The 16511-nt window shown below is 40.8% G+C and overlaps 1 protein-coding gene across 2 annotated transcripts in view; it reads right to left on the bottom strand.

Annotated features, from left to right (window-relative positions):
* Positions 1-16511, bottom strand: part of LOC149234098 (piezo-type mechanosensitive ion channel homolog) — a 168920-nt gene that overhangs the window by 92795 nt on the left and 59614 nt on the right. The window contains exon 2 of one of the 2 annotated variants that reach the window (XM_089461107.1): positions 2282-2362. The exons of the other annotated variant lie outside the window; for it this stretch is intronic. Within the exon in view, the coding sequence (XP_089317233.1) occupies positions 2282-2362 (81 nt within the window). The remainder of the gene's footprint in view (positions 1-2281; positions 2363-16511) is intronic. 2 annotated transcript variants of the gene reach the window in all.

Below are 16511 nucleotides of genomic sequence, written 5' to 3'. Positions count from 1 at the left end.
ATATTTCAGTTCTATTTCTGGGCAAGGTCTGTCACACGTGCGAGGGAAGGTAAAAGCAGATACATATTGCAAAAAAAACAAAACTGCAAAAGATAAGAATTTGAGTTAAGGCAGGTATGATGGCGATGTTGCATGTCGAGTGAACTTACAGCTTCTTTCTAGTTAGAACTCATCCTTTATCAGTCACACGTGCGAGAAAAGAAGGGACTACTACAACAGGCAAAAGACTACGTCAAGGAGACCGAAAAGTTCAGATCTGAGTTGGAGAAGTGAAGGCTAAATTGCAGAAAGTTGACTTGGTCTTGGAGAGGTAATTTTGGTCAAGGGTCTAGGTCGTGGTCTTGGTATTCGTCAATTGGAATCTCTATAAGAAGAAAAATTTGTTCATGTTTTCCTCTTAAAAAGTGAGAGGTTTTGGCCCTGGTTGATAGCCTATATTCTGTGTCTCTTGTCTCTTTATGGTTTATGCATTGGTAGTTGTTTGATGAAGAAGAACACTAATAACCTAAGTAAAAGAAGGTCCTAATCTAAAAAAGTAGAAAGCACTCACAAGCAGTTACTAATAAAAGAGAAAACAATTAATTATTATTCCCTAGATTTCTCAACAATGGTGCCAAGCCCTGATGGCTTGAGTTTTGACTGGTCTATGAAGTAGACTGCTCTGTCACCATTGTCAGTGAATTCTTCAAAGAAATCACTTCTAAAAGTCGTGTGGAAAATTGCTCCTGAATCAAGCAACCAAGCATCTTTCCATGAAGCAAGTGAAGCATTGAATAAGTCTTCATTTACTCCAATGTTACAATGTGCCACAACATAATGAGCGGACTCAGGTACTTTTCCTTTCCCTTTACCAGGTGTTTTACCTTTTTCTTCATTTCTTCCCTACTCAATTTTGTCCCAAGGCAACTTACATGTCGAAGCATCATGTCCTTCTCTATTGCAACGTATGCAATGAAGATCAGACCTTTCTCCTTGGAAATGTTTGCACCCCCTGCCTCTAAAAATTTTTCTTCCTCTTCCTCTTCAGCCACCTCTTCCTCTAGAAGAATCTTGTGCGTGATTCTTCTCTTTCTATGCAAGGCACATAGCTTCATCAGAAGACTGAGGAGTTGTCTTCTTCCCAAAAGCCTTCTCTCTTTCAGCAAACTTTTTATCAAGGGAATCAAAGGAAATATCCTTAAGTTTTCCACTTGCTTGCAATGACTCAAGATAATGTGAATAAGTGGGATATAGTGCCTTGACATAGGCTGTGAGAGGAACATCTATTTCAACACCAATGGCTTTTATGTCATGCATAATGGATCTTATTTCTAATGCTAAGGCAAGAGGGTCATCATTTTTCAACTCAAGATTGAACAACTTGATCATCAGTTGAACCACTTCAAGCTCAGAGTGTGAATCATATAATTCCTACAACTTCTTCAAGGCTTCAAAGGAATTTGAGAATGGCGAAACATGATGACTCACCTCTTCATTTACTAACGCAGCAATCAAGGCATAGGCCTTACTTGACCCTTTTGATTGCATTTCAAAAAGACATTCTTCGAGATTCATGTAGTAGAGGCCATCTACAGAAATTTATCCATGTCAATGTGTTTTAGAGCCCATTTAAGAGCATGCTAGGGAATCCAATGTTGTTCTTCATGATTCCATGAATCCTTCCAAAAAAAGATATTTCTTACGAAATCATCTACCAACTAACATAGGAGAGAGGCCAACATAACCCCTGGACACTAGGCGCCTCCAAATTGGCCATGTTACTAAATCCTAAGCGTCTTGAAGGCCCTCATACTACCAAGCCAAAAACCCAAACCCAATCTACCAAGCAACCCACACCCTCTTAGATGAGGAAGAACCTGTAGGCTGTGATCACAAGCATGACCACTCCAACTATGTCACACAACTGAAATGGACGTTTAATAGCCAGGATGTGTTGTGCCTATTGAATCCAGTGCCAAACTAAAACTTTCCAGGTGCCTACCCCTCCATTGTACATGCTACCAATTTACCAGAAAGAATTGCTCCTTTTTGCTGCACATTCTCATAAGCTGTCCTTTGGGACAAGCAATGGGTGCAAAAGAGCTCCTGTTAGTTCTGGAATGTATGCATTTTCAAGTTTTACGTTTAAAAGGAAAAACAACCATCTTGATTCAAAACCAATATTGGAATTCATAACCAAAATACATTGATTGTAATAATGCAACATAAAAAAAATTAATCATTGAAAAACATTTTGGTATGAGAAACATTTTGTAAAACAATTGAATGGCAATTAGCATACCTTGTCGAGAAACATTGTACTGCACAATCAAGAAGGCAATCAGAAATAATTGTGAGATCAAACTCCAGTCAAGCAAGGCAACTGCACATTTATCAATAATATATAGTTTTAAACCATCATTAAAATTATTGGACCAACAACTCCAACACAATCTGTGACAAGATTACTGCAAAAAAATAGTTATTACAAAAAATAGAACATCATCAAGAAACTAACAAAAAAATGTTCAAAATCGAACACTCAACTCTGGTGGCTAGCATAATAAGACCAGTTCAGAATCAAGGAAAAAGGTTCAAAATTGATACACAGATCAACTCCAGAAAATTCACCACAACAAAGTATCTTATGTTAAAAACTAATAGCTTGAAATTACCACCATGTTGGTTTCAATATGATTTTGTGCTGGCCACAACCTCCTTGTATTTGTCATTTTTTAACCTTGAAGGCATAGGAAAGAAAGGAATATTACAATTATATCTACTGATTTTTGCTTATTCAATATGCATAGTAAAACTAGGGTTGCCTCTTCCAAAATGTTTGTTGATCAAAGCAACTCTACCAAGTCATTTGTTCAAATTCATGTCATTATAGGTCTAACCAATATCTTTGGAGAATATGTTAGCAATTAACATCATAGTACAGGAACCACCTTGATGATTTGCCTTGGATGAAATTTTGTAACTCTATTATTTACTATTGCCACCAAAAATTCAGGTCCATTTTTGAGTTTTTATTTCGCATAACAGCAAGGAGTTTCCGTCTTTCACATAAGCATTTCGAACACATCTTTTAAGGGTATCACAGCTTACTGTTCGCTGCCTAGGAGAAACTTATCAGAGACAAATATGGCACCTGGGAGAGCAAACATGAAGCCTCATGGATCTGCCCATCAGTAATTCAATTAGTGTTCTATGTGGAGGCCACATCAGCAAGATCCTCATATAAATTCTTGGGAGCGGATCTGTTTATTGACAAATCAAATTACAATTTGAAATAGTGCATGTTACCACAAAATCTAGCACCCTAGTGCAAAGCCTCACTAAGCACTCTAGATTAATGGCAACAATGAAATCAGCCACCACTGTCACCTTAGTCTCTGTTGTTCTGTGGATATATTATATATATCCCCGCAAGGGAGGCTTCCCCAGAAGATCTCAGAGGTTAGATAACCCAAGAATTCCTAGGCTAAATACCCTTCAAGAGTTTACTAAATAAAACACCCAAAGATGATTTTCAATAAAGTAGGGCTCCAAGAGGGATGAGAGATGATTCAAGGCAGTGTTGATAATATCGGCGATATTCGAAAATATCGCGATATTTTCGGCAAAACGATATATCGCTGAGTAAATATTGCAATATTTTCCATTTTGAAAATATCGCAATATTTTCAAAATATCGGGATATTTTGAAAATATCGCCATATTTTTAAAATATCGGCTATGTTTAAAAATCTGAGAAAAAAAAATAAAAAATAAAAAATAAAAATAAATAAAATTAAAAATAAATAAATTAAAAATTAAAAATTAAAAATTAAAAAAAAAAATGATTTTTTATGCTCGCTGATATTTGCCGATATTTTCGTCGATATTGCCGATAAGATGTTTTCTGGACCCTCACCGATATTTTGCTGATACCGATATTATCAACACTTATTCAAGGTAACAAGTTCAAAGGAGCTATGTCTAAATCTAGAGGGCTTGAATAGTCCTAAAGAGGCTCAAACAGATCCCAAACACGTGCTAGCTTTAAAGTATCAATTGTTGTTGTAACTTAGGATTTTAAACAATACCATTTACAGAATGCAATATTTATGACAACAATTATAAAACAGCCTATAAATGATGATAAACAATGAGTAAACAAAGGCTATTGAATGAGTTAATAAGGAAAAAGACTAGCAATTTTTCAATGGCTGAAAAAGCATAAAACAGCCATGAAACCCTAGACGTCAGCCCTAAAAAGGTGGACGAAAAATGCATTAGAAATGATATTTTACTTTTTTCAAATTAATAGATGCAACCCAAGACTGAGGAAAAAGATAATTTATGCTATTAAATGAAGATTTTTCCCTAACCTAACCTTAATTTACCCTTAAAAAAAAATAGAGTTTTGAAATTTATAGATTTTAAAAGACTAACACAACAATGGACTAGTGCCTTTTCTCAATCCTGGGCTAATGGAGTCAAAGGGTGAGGTCTATGGAAGAAAAACAATTGGAAAGAGTTAAGAGGGGGAAAGCCTCTTTCCACCAAACCCTAGCAACTTTCAATCAATTGGATATTTAAGAGCAAGGAAGCTATACTAAGGTTCCTTGATAGAAACTTGGTGATAATTTAAAGGAAATGTTAAAGCCATAGAAGATTCAACAAAAAATTTAGTGAAACCATAATTCTACAACAATTGCAAAATAGAAGAAGATACTTGTTAACCACCAAAAGAGGGTAACCCATAGGAGAAAATTGGCATCTTCATTTGAAAGCCAGCAAACCAGAAGACCTATGATGGCCCACAAATAGCTTTACATCAAAGCTCTCCACTTATGCTCTAGTCACTTCTCTCTCCCATCTGACATGCTTTTTGAAGGAAGGTGGATCATTTATCGGAACAGACAATAATCATTATTGCAATCACGTGCTATCATTTAAAGTTTTGGGGCATCTTAATATGGATCACAAACCAAGCTGGAGGATTGACTGCTCTTGATTGTACCCTTGTTCCCATGCTTCACCTCGAAGGTTATCCTTTGCCCCTAGCCCAATGTGGCCTCCCCTGAAGTCCTTTTAGGAAGGGCATTAATAGGAGGCGCTGATTGAAGTACCGTGCCCAAGGTACACTATACTTACCACATTCCATGTTTCCTTTATTATATACATCCATTCTTTGGGCTGATTGTCATCTGTCAATGGGACTGGCAACTTAAGACCTTGTCTCTGAGTCAAGGCTTGAAAATTTTCCCGAGGAGATTGATGCAGTTGAAAGAATGATAAAAACAGATCAAGTCACAACCAAAGAAAAGAAAAATTTAAAGGATGGAGAATGTGGCCCTAGCATCGAAGGGTCCTAGTCAGGGGCAAGGGGAGCAGAAGAAGAAGAACCTGTCAAAAGTCAAGTGCTTCAGGTGTGGTGAGTTCGGTCACTACAGCACGCAATGTCCGCTCAAGAAAAAGGACAAGCAGGAGAAGCAAGACCAGCAAGCAGCATCTACGAAAATAGACAAGCTTTCCTCTAGGCTAAAGGAAGAGTTCCTCCAGGAGTGAGGTGGGATGATTTGGTGTTGTAGCCCTAGAGTGTGGGCAGGGTCCTTGAGAACTCCAACTCATGGATCATTACCTGGCTACGAGGGACCCACAGTATTCAGTAGCAGGATGGATCAGTGGCAATTGATGCAATTGGTACTATAGTGACAGTTGCAGACTAATAGCAGTCAAAGATTGAGAAGTGCAGTGTAGTGTTGACGGCAAAGCAAGTGGCTCAGTGCAGAGTTAGCAGCAACGCAGATTCTTTAGTGATAGTGTACAGGCTGGTAGCAATCAGGACTCAAGAGACAGATGCATCATACTGAATAGAGATGATTCAGTGTTTTGGATGCTTCTCAGTTGTAGTTGCAGTAGCAACAGATGAGAGGGAGTTGTAGTGCAGATGCAGAGTTGGTAGCAGTATAGCAGTGTCAGCAGCAGCACAGATGCAGCATCAGAGTCGCGCAGTGGTTGGTGAGCAGCAGTGGCCAAACATCAGCAACGTGACAGGAGATGACACAGAGATAGAGTGTTGTGACAGGGTGTGCAGCACTAGAACACAATCCCAGCAAAGAGGAAGTGTTAATTTTTGTAGCATCAGATGTGTTCTAGCCACAAAATTTGGTGGAGAGACTAGAATGCATGAGATCTCCAAAACCCAAAAAGCGTTTGTGGAAATTCCACCTAGATATGACTTAATTAGATTATTAACCTATTTTTTAATGTTTCCCAAGTCTAAACTTAGGAAAACTGGTTAATTAATCAAAATTAATTAAGTCAAGGTGAGAATAGTCTAGAAACTCACACGGATAGACTTCAAGATGATCGTAGTCATTGATTAAGTTTTAATCTTGATTGTTGGTGCTCCAACAAAGGATTATAAGGAGAAGTCAATGGGCACTTGGAGAAGACACTTCAGCAGTTTGATTTCCTTGGCAAATCGATTTCCAGAGAGCAGCAGCAGTGGTCGGAGAGCCAAAGACTGAAGCAAGGACAATGAGGGGCAGGGACAGTGAGGCTAGAGGAAGCTTTCCAGATCCTGTTGATTTTTGAGTAGCTTGGGAGGTACTCCAAGCCCTAGGGTTCAGGGTTTGAAGGGTGGAGCACCACAAGAGTCGCTTGTGGGCTTGGAACCCAGGTTGCACCCATCGTGATTTGGGCCAAAACTATGGAGCATTTTGCACATGTGATGGGATGAGATGATAGAAGGCGGAAAGGAGAATCCAATGCTTTGAGAATCATCGAATTCTGAGATGTCCTTAATGAGTTATGAATTTTTTAAGTCAAGGAGTGGGTTTGCACAAGAAGGGTTAAGGTCGGCAAGCTGTTATGGAGGCCTTATGACAGCTTGTCAAGCCCTCTGATGGCATTTTGAGGAAGACCATGTATATGGTATAAATACAAGGTGAGTGAGTTTCATTTGAGACATCCATCCATGCAACGCAAGGCAAAAAAGGAGCAATAAGGATCTCGGCTATTGGAGAAAAGACTACCTATGTTTGGGTCGCAGGTAGGAGGGCACTTCAGCGAAGGAGGGAGGCTATTTAGGCGACTTTCCGTGATTGTTGAAGGGTTTTTTCACCTATAGGCGGGCCGAGTATGAAGAGGTAAGACCGCAGGTCTGTTGGGGCACGTTTTATGGACAGGTATCTCTGTTTTGAGCAGGTTGTAAGCATTGGAGGAAGGGTTGGGCAGGGCGCAAGCCTTAACACCCCAAATCAAGGCATGCGTGGGACTGTTTGAGGGTATTAGAGTGCCCAGATCATCAGCGTGGAGGCAGAGGATACTTGTGGAGGAAACCGCAGTTGTTTAAGGGACTGTGTGGGTGTGTTTCAAGGTTGACGTGGGTCACAATGATGCCCTAACCAGGACATAGTCTATAACAGAAGTTGTACATCAGACTTGGAGCCAAATTTTTCTTGTGTTGGGTCAAAGTGTTGACCAGTATTGGATCAGTTTTGGTTGCAGCCTGTGAGTGCCATGTGTTAAGGTTGACTTGGGCAGTTGGAGACCTCAACTAGGAGCAGATCTTGCAGTGATTGGATTGGGTGCCATTGGATTGGTGGAAGGCAGCGTGTTGGCTACCCATAGTAGCTCTTGACAAGCCATCATAAAGTGACATTGACAGCTGAAGGTTGGGTGAAGATTGGAGCCTAATGTGTAGCTCTTTGACGGACAAAAGAGGCTACTAGATTGGAAGATTGGAGCTCAGATATTGGCCAGCCTAGAGAGCAGATTGGATCAGCCCGTGTTCATTGTAGCAAAAGCGACTTGCAACAATGATAGGTGGCAGCCCCCATGGAGACTCTATTTGTTGTCCTTTGATGGACTAAGGGGCAACTAAAGAGCAGAATGGGAGCAAAAGGCCGGCAGGACAAGATACGACATAGAGACTGCAGCGAGATTGTCATTATATCTTCTATTCCCTAGATTGTTGTATTACTCAGATTGGTTTAATATAACAAAGATTGGGTTGTACATATTTTTACAATATTTTGTAAAAAGTTGTCTATACTTGTGCACGTGTGATTTACTGCTTTATATTTTCCGTTGTGCAAAGTAGCCTTTGATGAAATTTTAAGATTCTATCATAGATCCAAGATCCTAGAAATTCAACATGGTATCAGAGCGTGTCTGAGCTACTTTGGAAGACAGTGAATCATCAGAGTGCACAGGGAAGTATAGCTTAAGAGGGAGTTGGTCACATTGTAGGTGAAGGGCTCACTACAATGTCAAAGTTGCAGGCAAGTCTACTGTATGTCGACAGGTTGGAAAGATTGTCCAACTATAGTCCATGGAAGGAAAGGATCAAGTTGGTCTTGAGGTCAACTAGATCTGGGAATTCGTTGAAAAAGCCATCAAGAAGCCAACTAACCCAAAGGAACTGGGGTATACGAGGATTTGTATACGAGGACGAGATTGATCCTCCTAGATGGTTTTAACTCTGAAGGATCCCCTAATACCTCATTTGGCCGAGAAGAACACTACACATGAGATGTGGATGGCTCTTCAAAATTTGTTCCAGAATAAGAACGAGAACCAGGGATTGGTATTGGAGGATAAGTTGAAGTCCACCAAGATGATATAGGGTGAAGGAGTGGCTTCGTATCTGACGAGATTGTCTCAGGTAAAAGATGAACTTGTTGTCGTCAGTATGACTATTTCAAATTCATATAAGGTGAGGATTGCTTTGAAAGGGTTCATTGAGGAATGGAAGACCTTCATCAAGTGGATCATTGCCAAAGAGAAGTTACCAGACTAGAATAGGTTGTGGGACGACTTCACTCAAGAAGAGTTGTGAGACGAGGATCTTCATCAGAAGAAGAAGACTTTCGATGATGACGTGGCACTTGCAGCGCGAATGAAGGGTAAGCTAAAGAAGGACTTGAGTAAATTCAAGTGTTTCAATTGTGGCGGATGGGTCATTTTCTGTCGAGATGTCTGATGAAGAAGAAGGGAGATGACAAGAAGAAGAAAGGAAAGTAGAATGTTGGTGTTGCCACCTCAGCTGAGATAGATGCTCTCACCAGGAGATTGGCAGAGGAGGACTTTGCTATGATCTCTCATTTCTCGCAGGGTACTATCGATGAGGATGGATGGTACATGGACAGTGGTGCGTCAAAACATATGACAGGGTCACATGACATTTTTGAGACTCTAGTTGAATGGGAATCGAAGTTGCGCATGGTGTTGGGTGACAAGAGTCAGGAGATCTAAGGATCGGGGGTTGTGCCATTCAAGAAGGAGATAGGACGGATGAGGCAGGTCAAGGATGTATCGTTTGTACCAGGACTCAGATAGAGCGTGATATCTGTCTCGATGATCAAGAAGGGGTTTGAGGTCTTGTTCCAGGATGGGAAGGCAAGACTCAGGCCCAGAGGCTCTAGCTCTGATGGTATTGTGCTTGGAGTTAGAGAGCATGGTATATACACGCTAACAAAAAAGCCTATAGATCATGGGAAGAAGAAGCAAGTGGAGCAAGTGTAGGTGTAGGCTTTAGACGAGCAGGTACAGCTTCCAGAGAAGAAGGTCCGGGTTCCAGAGGCTCAGAGGGAGTCAAGTTCTAGAGGGAGTTTACAGATTCAAAGGGAGACTTCGCAGCCTCAGAAGAGTGGATGGTCAGTGGGGAGCAAGGGTGCTCCTACAACTGCCAAGAAGGAATCATGGAGGGATTGGAAAATGATATAGGAAAAGAAGAAGAAGCAGGATGCTTCAAGTGATAACGACACTTCCGAGAGAGGCGTAGTTCATGCTATAGGGATTGTTGTAGTGGTGAGCGCCAAGAGTTGGGCAAGTGTTGCGAGCAGTGATGATGATGATGAGTTAATTCCTAGTCTTGGAAGTACCTCCCTCGCTAAGAGGAAGTGTTGATTTTTGTGTAGCTTGGGAGGTACTCCAAGCCCTAGGGTTCAAGGTTTGGAGGGTGGAGCACCACAAGAGTCACTTGTGGGCTTGGAACCCAAGGTTGGGGTTTTGCACCCATCGTGATTTGGGCCAAAACCATGAAGCATTTTGGACATGTGATGGGATGAGATGATAGAGGGCAGAAAGGAGAATCCAACGCTTCGAGAATCATTGAATTCCGAGATGTCCTTGATGAGTTATGAATTTTTTAAGTTAAGGAGTGGGTTTGCACAAGAAGAGTTAAGGTCGACTAGTTGTTATGGAGGCCTTATGACAGCTTGTCAAGCCCTATGATGACGTTTTGAGGGAGCCCTTGTATATGGTATAAATACAAGGTGAGTGAGTTTCATTTGAGACATCCATCCATGCAACGCAAGGCAGAAAAGGATCAATAAGGAACTCGGCTAAGGGAGAAAAGGCTACCTTTGTTCTAAACGCAAGTAGGAGGGCACTTCAGTGAAGGAGGGAGGTTGTTTAGGAGTCTTTTCATGACGGTTGAAGGGTTATTTTGACTTGCAGGCAAGCCGAGCATGAAGAGGTATGACCGCAAGTCTGTTGGGGCACGTTTTATGGACAGGTATCTCTGTTTTGAGCAGGTCGTAAGCATTGGAGGAAGGGTTGGGTAGGCCACAAGCCTTAACACCAAAAATCAGGGCATGCGTGGGACTGTTTGAGGGTATTAAAGAGCCTAGACATCGGCATGGAGGCAGAGGATATTTGTGGAGGAAACTACAGTTGTTTAAGGGACTGTGTGGGTGTGTTTCAAGGCTGACATGGGTCACAATGATGCCCTAACCAATATTGGATCAGTTTTGGTTGCAGCCTATGAATGCCATGTGTTGAGGTTGACTTGGGCAGTTGGAGACCTCAACTAAGAGTAGATCTTGCAGTGATTGGATCAAGTGCCATTGGACTCGTGGAGGGAAGCATGTTGGCTACCCAAAGTAGCCCTTGACAACCCATCATAAAGTTACGTTGACAGTTAAAGGTTAGGTGAAGATTGGAGCCTAATCTGTAGCTCTTTGACGAACAAAAGAGGCTACTAGATTGGCAGATTGGAGCTCAAGTATTGGCCAGCCTAGAGAGCAGATTGGATCAGCCTATGTTCATTGTAGCAAAAGCAACTTGTCATAGTGATAGGTGGCAGCCCTCCTGGAGACTCTATGTGTTGTCCTTTGATGAACTAAGGGGCAGCGAGAGAGCAAAACGGGAGCAAAGGACCAGCAGGACAAGATACGACATAGAGATTGCAATGAGATTGTCATTGTATCTTGTATTCCCTACACTGTTGTATTATTTAGATTGGTTTAATATAACAAAGGTTGGGTTGTACATATTTGTACAATATTTTGTAAAAAGTTGTCTATACTTGTGCATGTGTGATTTACTGCTTTATATTTTCCGTTGTGCAAAGTAGCTTTTGTTGAGATTCTAAGATTCTATCATAGACCCAAGACCGTGGAAATTCAACAGATCCAGCGAGTGTACTGCAATCTGCAGAGAGGCAGAGATAGCCATAGTGAGGTTGACATAAGGGTTGCGTACAAGCCTCTAATAGGCAGTTTGATTTGCAAATTCGAGAAGTCGTTTCAGAGATCCAGAGACAGAAGAATTTCGCAAATATCGGGATGTTAAATTTGGAAACGAGGGCCAAACTCCACCTTGGACAGCTCATATGATGCAACTGATATTTTTAGTGGATTCCTCTTTCCGAGAGGCATAGGATTAATCTAAAGATCATCTCATTCTGACATGTACAAATGGAATTATGAATTTATTTTGTTTATGGACAAATTGTCAAGGTTGGCCAGCAATCTAATGTAGGCTCAAAAGCCCAAAAGACACGTCTATTCATCCTCAACGTTGCATATAAAATTTAAATAGAAGCATCTACCTCATTTGGACACTCATCTCTCACACACCTCTCTCTCTCATCTGATTGGGTGTACGGATTTCTAGGCAGCCTCTCTCTCCACACATGTGAGGTGCAGTCTGCAAAATTTTGTTTGGGGAGACCACATTTTTGGGCACAGAAATCGAGGCAATCTAAGTTGTTTGACCAACATTGACCGGGTAGTAGTTGACCAAGTTTGACTGCGTTTTTCTTGGAGAAAATTATGTTTGGGCAGGCTGCATTTCTGGGCATAGAAATCTAGGTAATCTGAGTTGTTTGACCAGCATTGACCACAGGGAAGTTGACCGCAGGTTTGACTCTATGTTGACAGAGTTTGACTGATATTTTCGGTATTGTTTTGGGTTAATTTGGACTGTTGTTGGAGACCAATTCGATTGGGTTTGACATAGCTGATTTGGAGGTGTAATTCTGTTGATTTTACCAGCATTGACTTTCTGGTTAGAGCATCTTGTTGACAGCAGTTTGACTGAATAGATTTGACTTTGATTGGGCAAGTGAATTTTGTATATTGTACTCTCTCTCGCTGCTAAACTTTTGAAGAATAATAAGAAGAATTGATCAAAGGGTTTCCCCACATTGGGGTTTGTCCCTGGAATGCGCCACATCTTGTGTCCTCTTGTCTTGGCTTGTCTTCTACTGTTTTTATTTATGTTCTATCTGCATTTACTGTCATGTTAATGTGATTGCTAATCTGGAAATTGTGAAAATTTATGAATCTAACACATCAAAAATCCCTATTGCAATATATGGTTTATTATCTCCTACTTGTTATTTGCATTAACAAGTTATTTAATAATATAAACGTCGAAATAAACACAATTGCAGCGTTCACAAACATACAGATCAGCAACTGAAATAAACTGAGACAACACAAGGGACACTGTTATTTTTGGACAATCATCCCCGGAAAAACCCAATGCCGAAAAATCAATGCAGCATATAGAGGGTTTTATTATTAAGCAGATTTTGAATACAACTAGGGTGCCACAAATGGCTCACCCTTCAAAGAATTTCCTTGGAAGCAATAACTCTATCCGGAGACAGATATTCCAGCTAATCAGCAACTGGATGAACGATCCCACAGTGACTCTGGCGATTCCTTGTGCTGGACAGCGAACACTGCTCCAAGCACTCTCTGGAACTGCGTCACCCTCTTAGGGACTATGTCACCCTCTCTGGCTCTGCGTCAGCCAATCAGCTCTCATTTTGTCCCATTGGATCACCTTTGCACAGCCTCTGAAGCTTTCTGCATCTACTGCGTCAACCTCTACGGCTGTTGTGTCAACCTCTTGACCCCTCTGCGTCCTCTGCACTGGCCTCCTCAGCCTCTGCGGCAACCCTTGCTACCTTTGTGTCAGCCTCCCTAGGCTCTACGCTACCTCTTTGATATGTATTCTTCGACCTCCTGCCGAACTGCCCCTCACTGCAACTGATCACTTGTTCGATTTCCTTAGCAAACCACTCCCCAGAAAATCGAATTGACTGATCTCTCATGTGTCTTGGTGTGTCTCCAATTGACCCTCAAGCCTCCTCTTATACTTTTCCTGTTGACGATTCAACGGCCGAGATTAAGTCCCTAATCAACGGCTAAGATTAGATCTTGCTTGATCCTCGTTATTTAGAACTTTCTCACCCATATTATATTAATACACATCAATATTTTAATTTTCCTAAGTTTATACTCAGGAACCCTATTAAAAATATTAATTATTTTAATATCTCTCCATCGGGGTAGAATTTCCTCAAAAGATTTCTGGATCTTGGACATCTCATGTGCCTTAGCCTCTCCACCAATTTTCATGGCTAGAGCACATCCAATGCTCTACCAAAAATCAACAAAAATTGATATTGGGCTAACAAGAAAAATTGAAGTAAATTGCTCTTAAACATAGAACATACCATTGTTATCTAAAATCAACATGGTATCAGAGTTGAGGTGAAGAAAAAGCGCAAGCAAGAGTGAAAAGAGCAATCACTGAGAAGAGCAATCATTGAGATTTCTTGGACAAGGACAAGAGTCAATGGCCTCTGCATCTTACTTCAAGCCTGATGACAAGCTCAATGATAAGTTTGATTATCATGCATGGAAGATGTCTCTTGATTTGACTTTGGAAGAGCAAGATGTTATGGACTATGTGCAGGGAAAGATCACTGAACCTCTTTCAAATGCATCAGCTACTGCTAAGACAAAGTACAAGAAAGGTGAAGTCAATGCTAAGAAGATCATCAAGAATTCTATTAAAAAGCATTTGGTTGCATACATCTCTGATTTGAACACATCAAAGGAGATGTATGACAGGTTGGTTGGCATGTTCAAGGTTAGCAATGCAAACCAAGTCCTCTTTCTCAAAAACAATTTAAAGGACATAAAGAAGGGAAGAGGTGAAGATATCCAATCCTACTTCATGAGGATTATCGAGATCAAAAATGATCTTCTTTCAATTAGAGAAGTTATTGCTAATAGCGAGCTCACTTTCATTGCCCTTGGAGGACTCCCTCGTGAATGGCATGTGTTCAACACTACTATCCTCAACAATGACAGGATTCCAGGTTTTGATGAATTGTTGACTAGATGCACTCAAGAAGAGACAAGGATGATGGAGAGAGACATGCCTTCAAATAGGAATGAACCTACTGCATTCTCCGCTCATGCTAAAAAGAAGAACAATGCAGGTTCAAAGAAGCAATGTCAAGGAAGACTGGGATTCAAAGATGGAAGGAAGGGAAGATGCTTCATTTGTAACAAGTTTGGCCACTATGCTAGGGAGTGTCCTAATAGAAGGGATACACCTCATGATGATGACAACCACAACCACAACAATTTCAGGGGCAACAACAATCAAAGGAATGGTAGATTCAACAACAAAGGAAAAAGGAATGCTCCCACTACTCAACATGGAAATGGTCGACCTCCCAAAAGATCAAGAAACTCCAGGTATGATGAATCTAATGTTGTAGATAACAAGCAAAAAGAATTTTATCTTATATATGCCCTCTCTACTGCCTCTCCTCTGGATACCTTGGGAAATTGGTTGATTGATAGTGGTGCCTCAAAGCACTTCACTGAGTATAAGGAAGCTCTTTCAAATCTGATAGAAAAGGATACAAATTTGGAAATCATTCTTGGGGATGACGCCACCTATGCCGTGAAAGGAGTTGGGAATGTTACTCTTCAATTGAATCAAGGTAACAACATTCATCTACAAGAAGTTCTATATGTACTTGATCTAAAGAAGAACCTTGCATCTATCTCGGCTGATGGAGGACAAAGGATTCAAGATGGCATTCATTGATGGAAAGGTAAGCATTTGGAATAGAAATTTCAAAGAAGCATTTACTCTTGGATTCAGGGTTGATAGCCCATATCAAGTTGGAGGAAGCCCATTAGGAGCTATGTCTTGCAACACATCTTTTCAATCTGAATTATGGCACCGAAGGTTTGCTCATCTACATTATAAGGCTCTACCTGATGTGAGGAAGATGGTGACAAGTACGCCCGAATTTGAAGTAGAACATGAAGGTGCTTGTCAGGGATGTGCTGAAGGAAAATGTACAAGGGGACCATTTCCCTCAAGTGATAGCAAGATTACCGACATTTTGCAATTGGTTCATTTTGATCTATCTAGTATGATGCCTGTGACATCTTTGGGAGGATATTTATATTATCCCATCTTTGTGGATGACTTCTCCCGCAAAACTTGGATTTATTTCTTAAAGAAGGACGAAGTATTCTCATGGTTCCGTTCTTTCAAAGCCTTGGTCGAAAATCAAAAAGGGAAGAAGATCAAAATATTGAGGACTAATAATGGAACCGAATATGAATCAAATGAATTCAATGACTATTGTAGAGAAGTTAGCATTAAGAGGGAAGACTACTATTGCATATACTCCTGAGAAAAATCGTATTGTTGAAAGGAAGAATCGTTCCATTATAGAAGCCACTTGTGCCTTGCTTCATGATCAAAGCCTTCCGAAGTTCTTATGGGCGAAAGTTGCCAACACTATTGTGTACGATCAAAATAGATGCCCTCATCAAGCGTTGGACTCCAAAACTCCCGAAGAAGTTTTGACCAGCAAGAAACCTAATGTTTCTCACTTTAGAATTTTTTGTAGCCCCGTAATATCTTCATGTGCCGAAAGAAAAGAGAAGCAAATTGGATGCATCTAGGAAGAAAGGAACATTTGTGGGCTACAGTGAAACTTCTAAGGCATATAGAATCTATGTGTCTGGTCAAAGAGAAGTGGAGATAAGTCATGATGTCACCTTTGATGAAGATGTTGCCCTTGGGAAGATTAGTAACCTTCCTATTCCAAGGAAGGACAAAGAAGAAGATATAGGAAAACAGGGAGAACCGCAGGATGAGTCGATGCCCAATGTTGAAGGACCAATGGATCCCATTGATCCACCTCCTCATGAGCCCTTCTCAAAAAGGAGACCCTCATGGCTTAGGGAAACTCTCGAAGATGCCAAGAGACATATTACACCAAGGGGGACTTTTGTGAAAGTAGGAAGTCGAATAGGCACCAAGGGTACTTAGCTTCCATGAGCACCATTGTTCAAATTGAGCCTTACACATTCGAAGAAATTGTGAAGCACCAAGTTTGGAAGGATGTGTTGATTTGGGGTAGCATCGAATGTGCTCTAGCCACGAAATTTGGTGGAGAGGTTGGGGCA

The sequence above is a fragment of the Pinus tabuliformis genome, chromosome 8 (genome assembly GCF_031772625.1).
Source record: "Pinus tabuliformis cultivar Carrire ecotype Pingquan chromosome 8, CPIR1, whole genome shotgun sequence".
Taxonomy (NCBI): domain Eukaryota; kingdom Viridiplantae; phylum Streptophyta; class Pinopsida; order Pinales; family Pinaceae; genus Pinus; species Pinus tabuliformis.
Note: the sequence above shows the minus strand (reverse complement) of the source record. Positions and strands in the feature narration are given on the sequence as shown.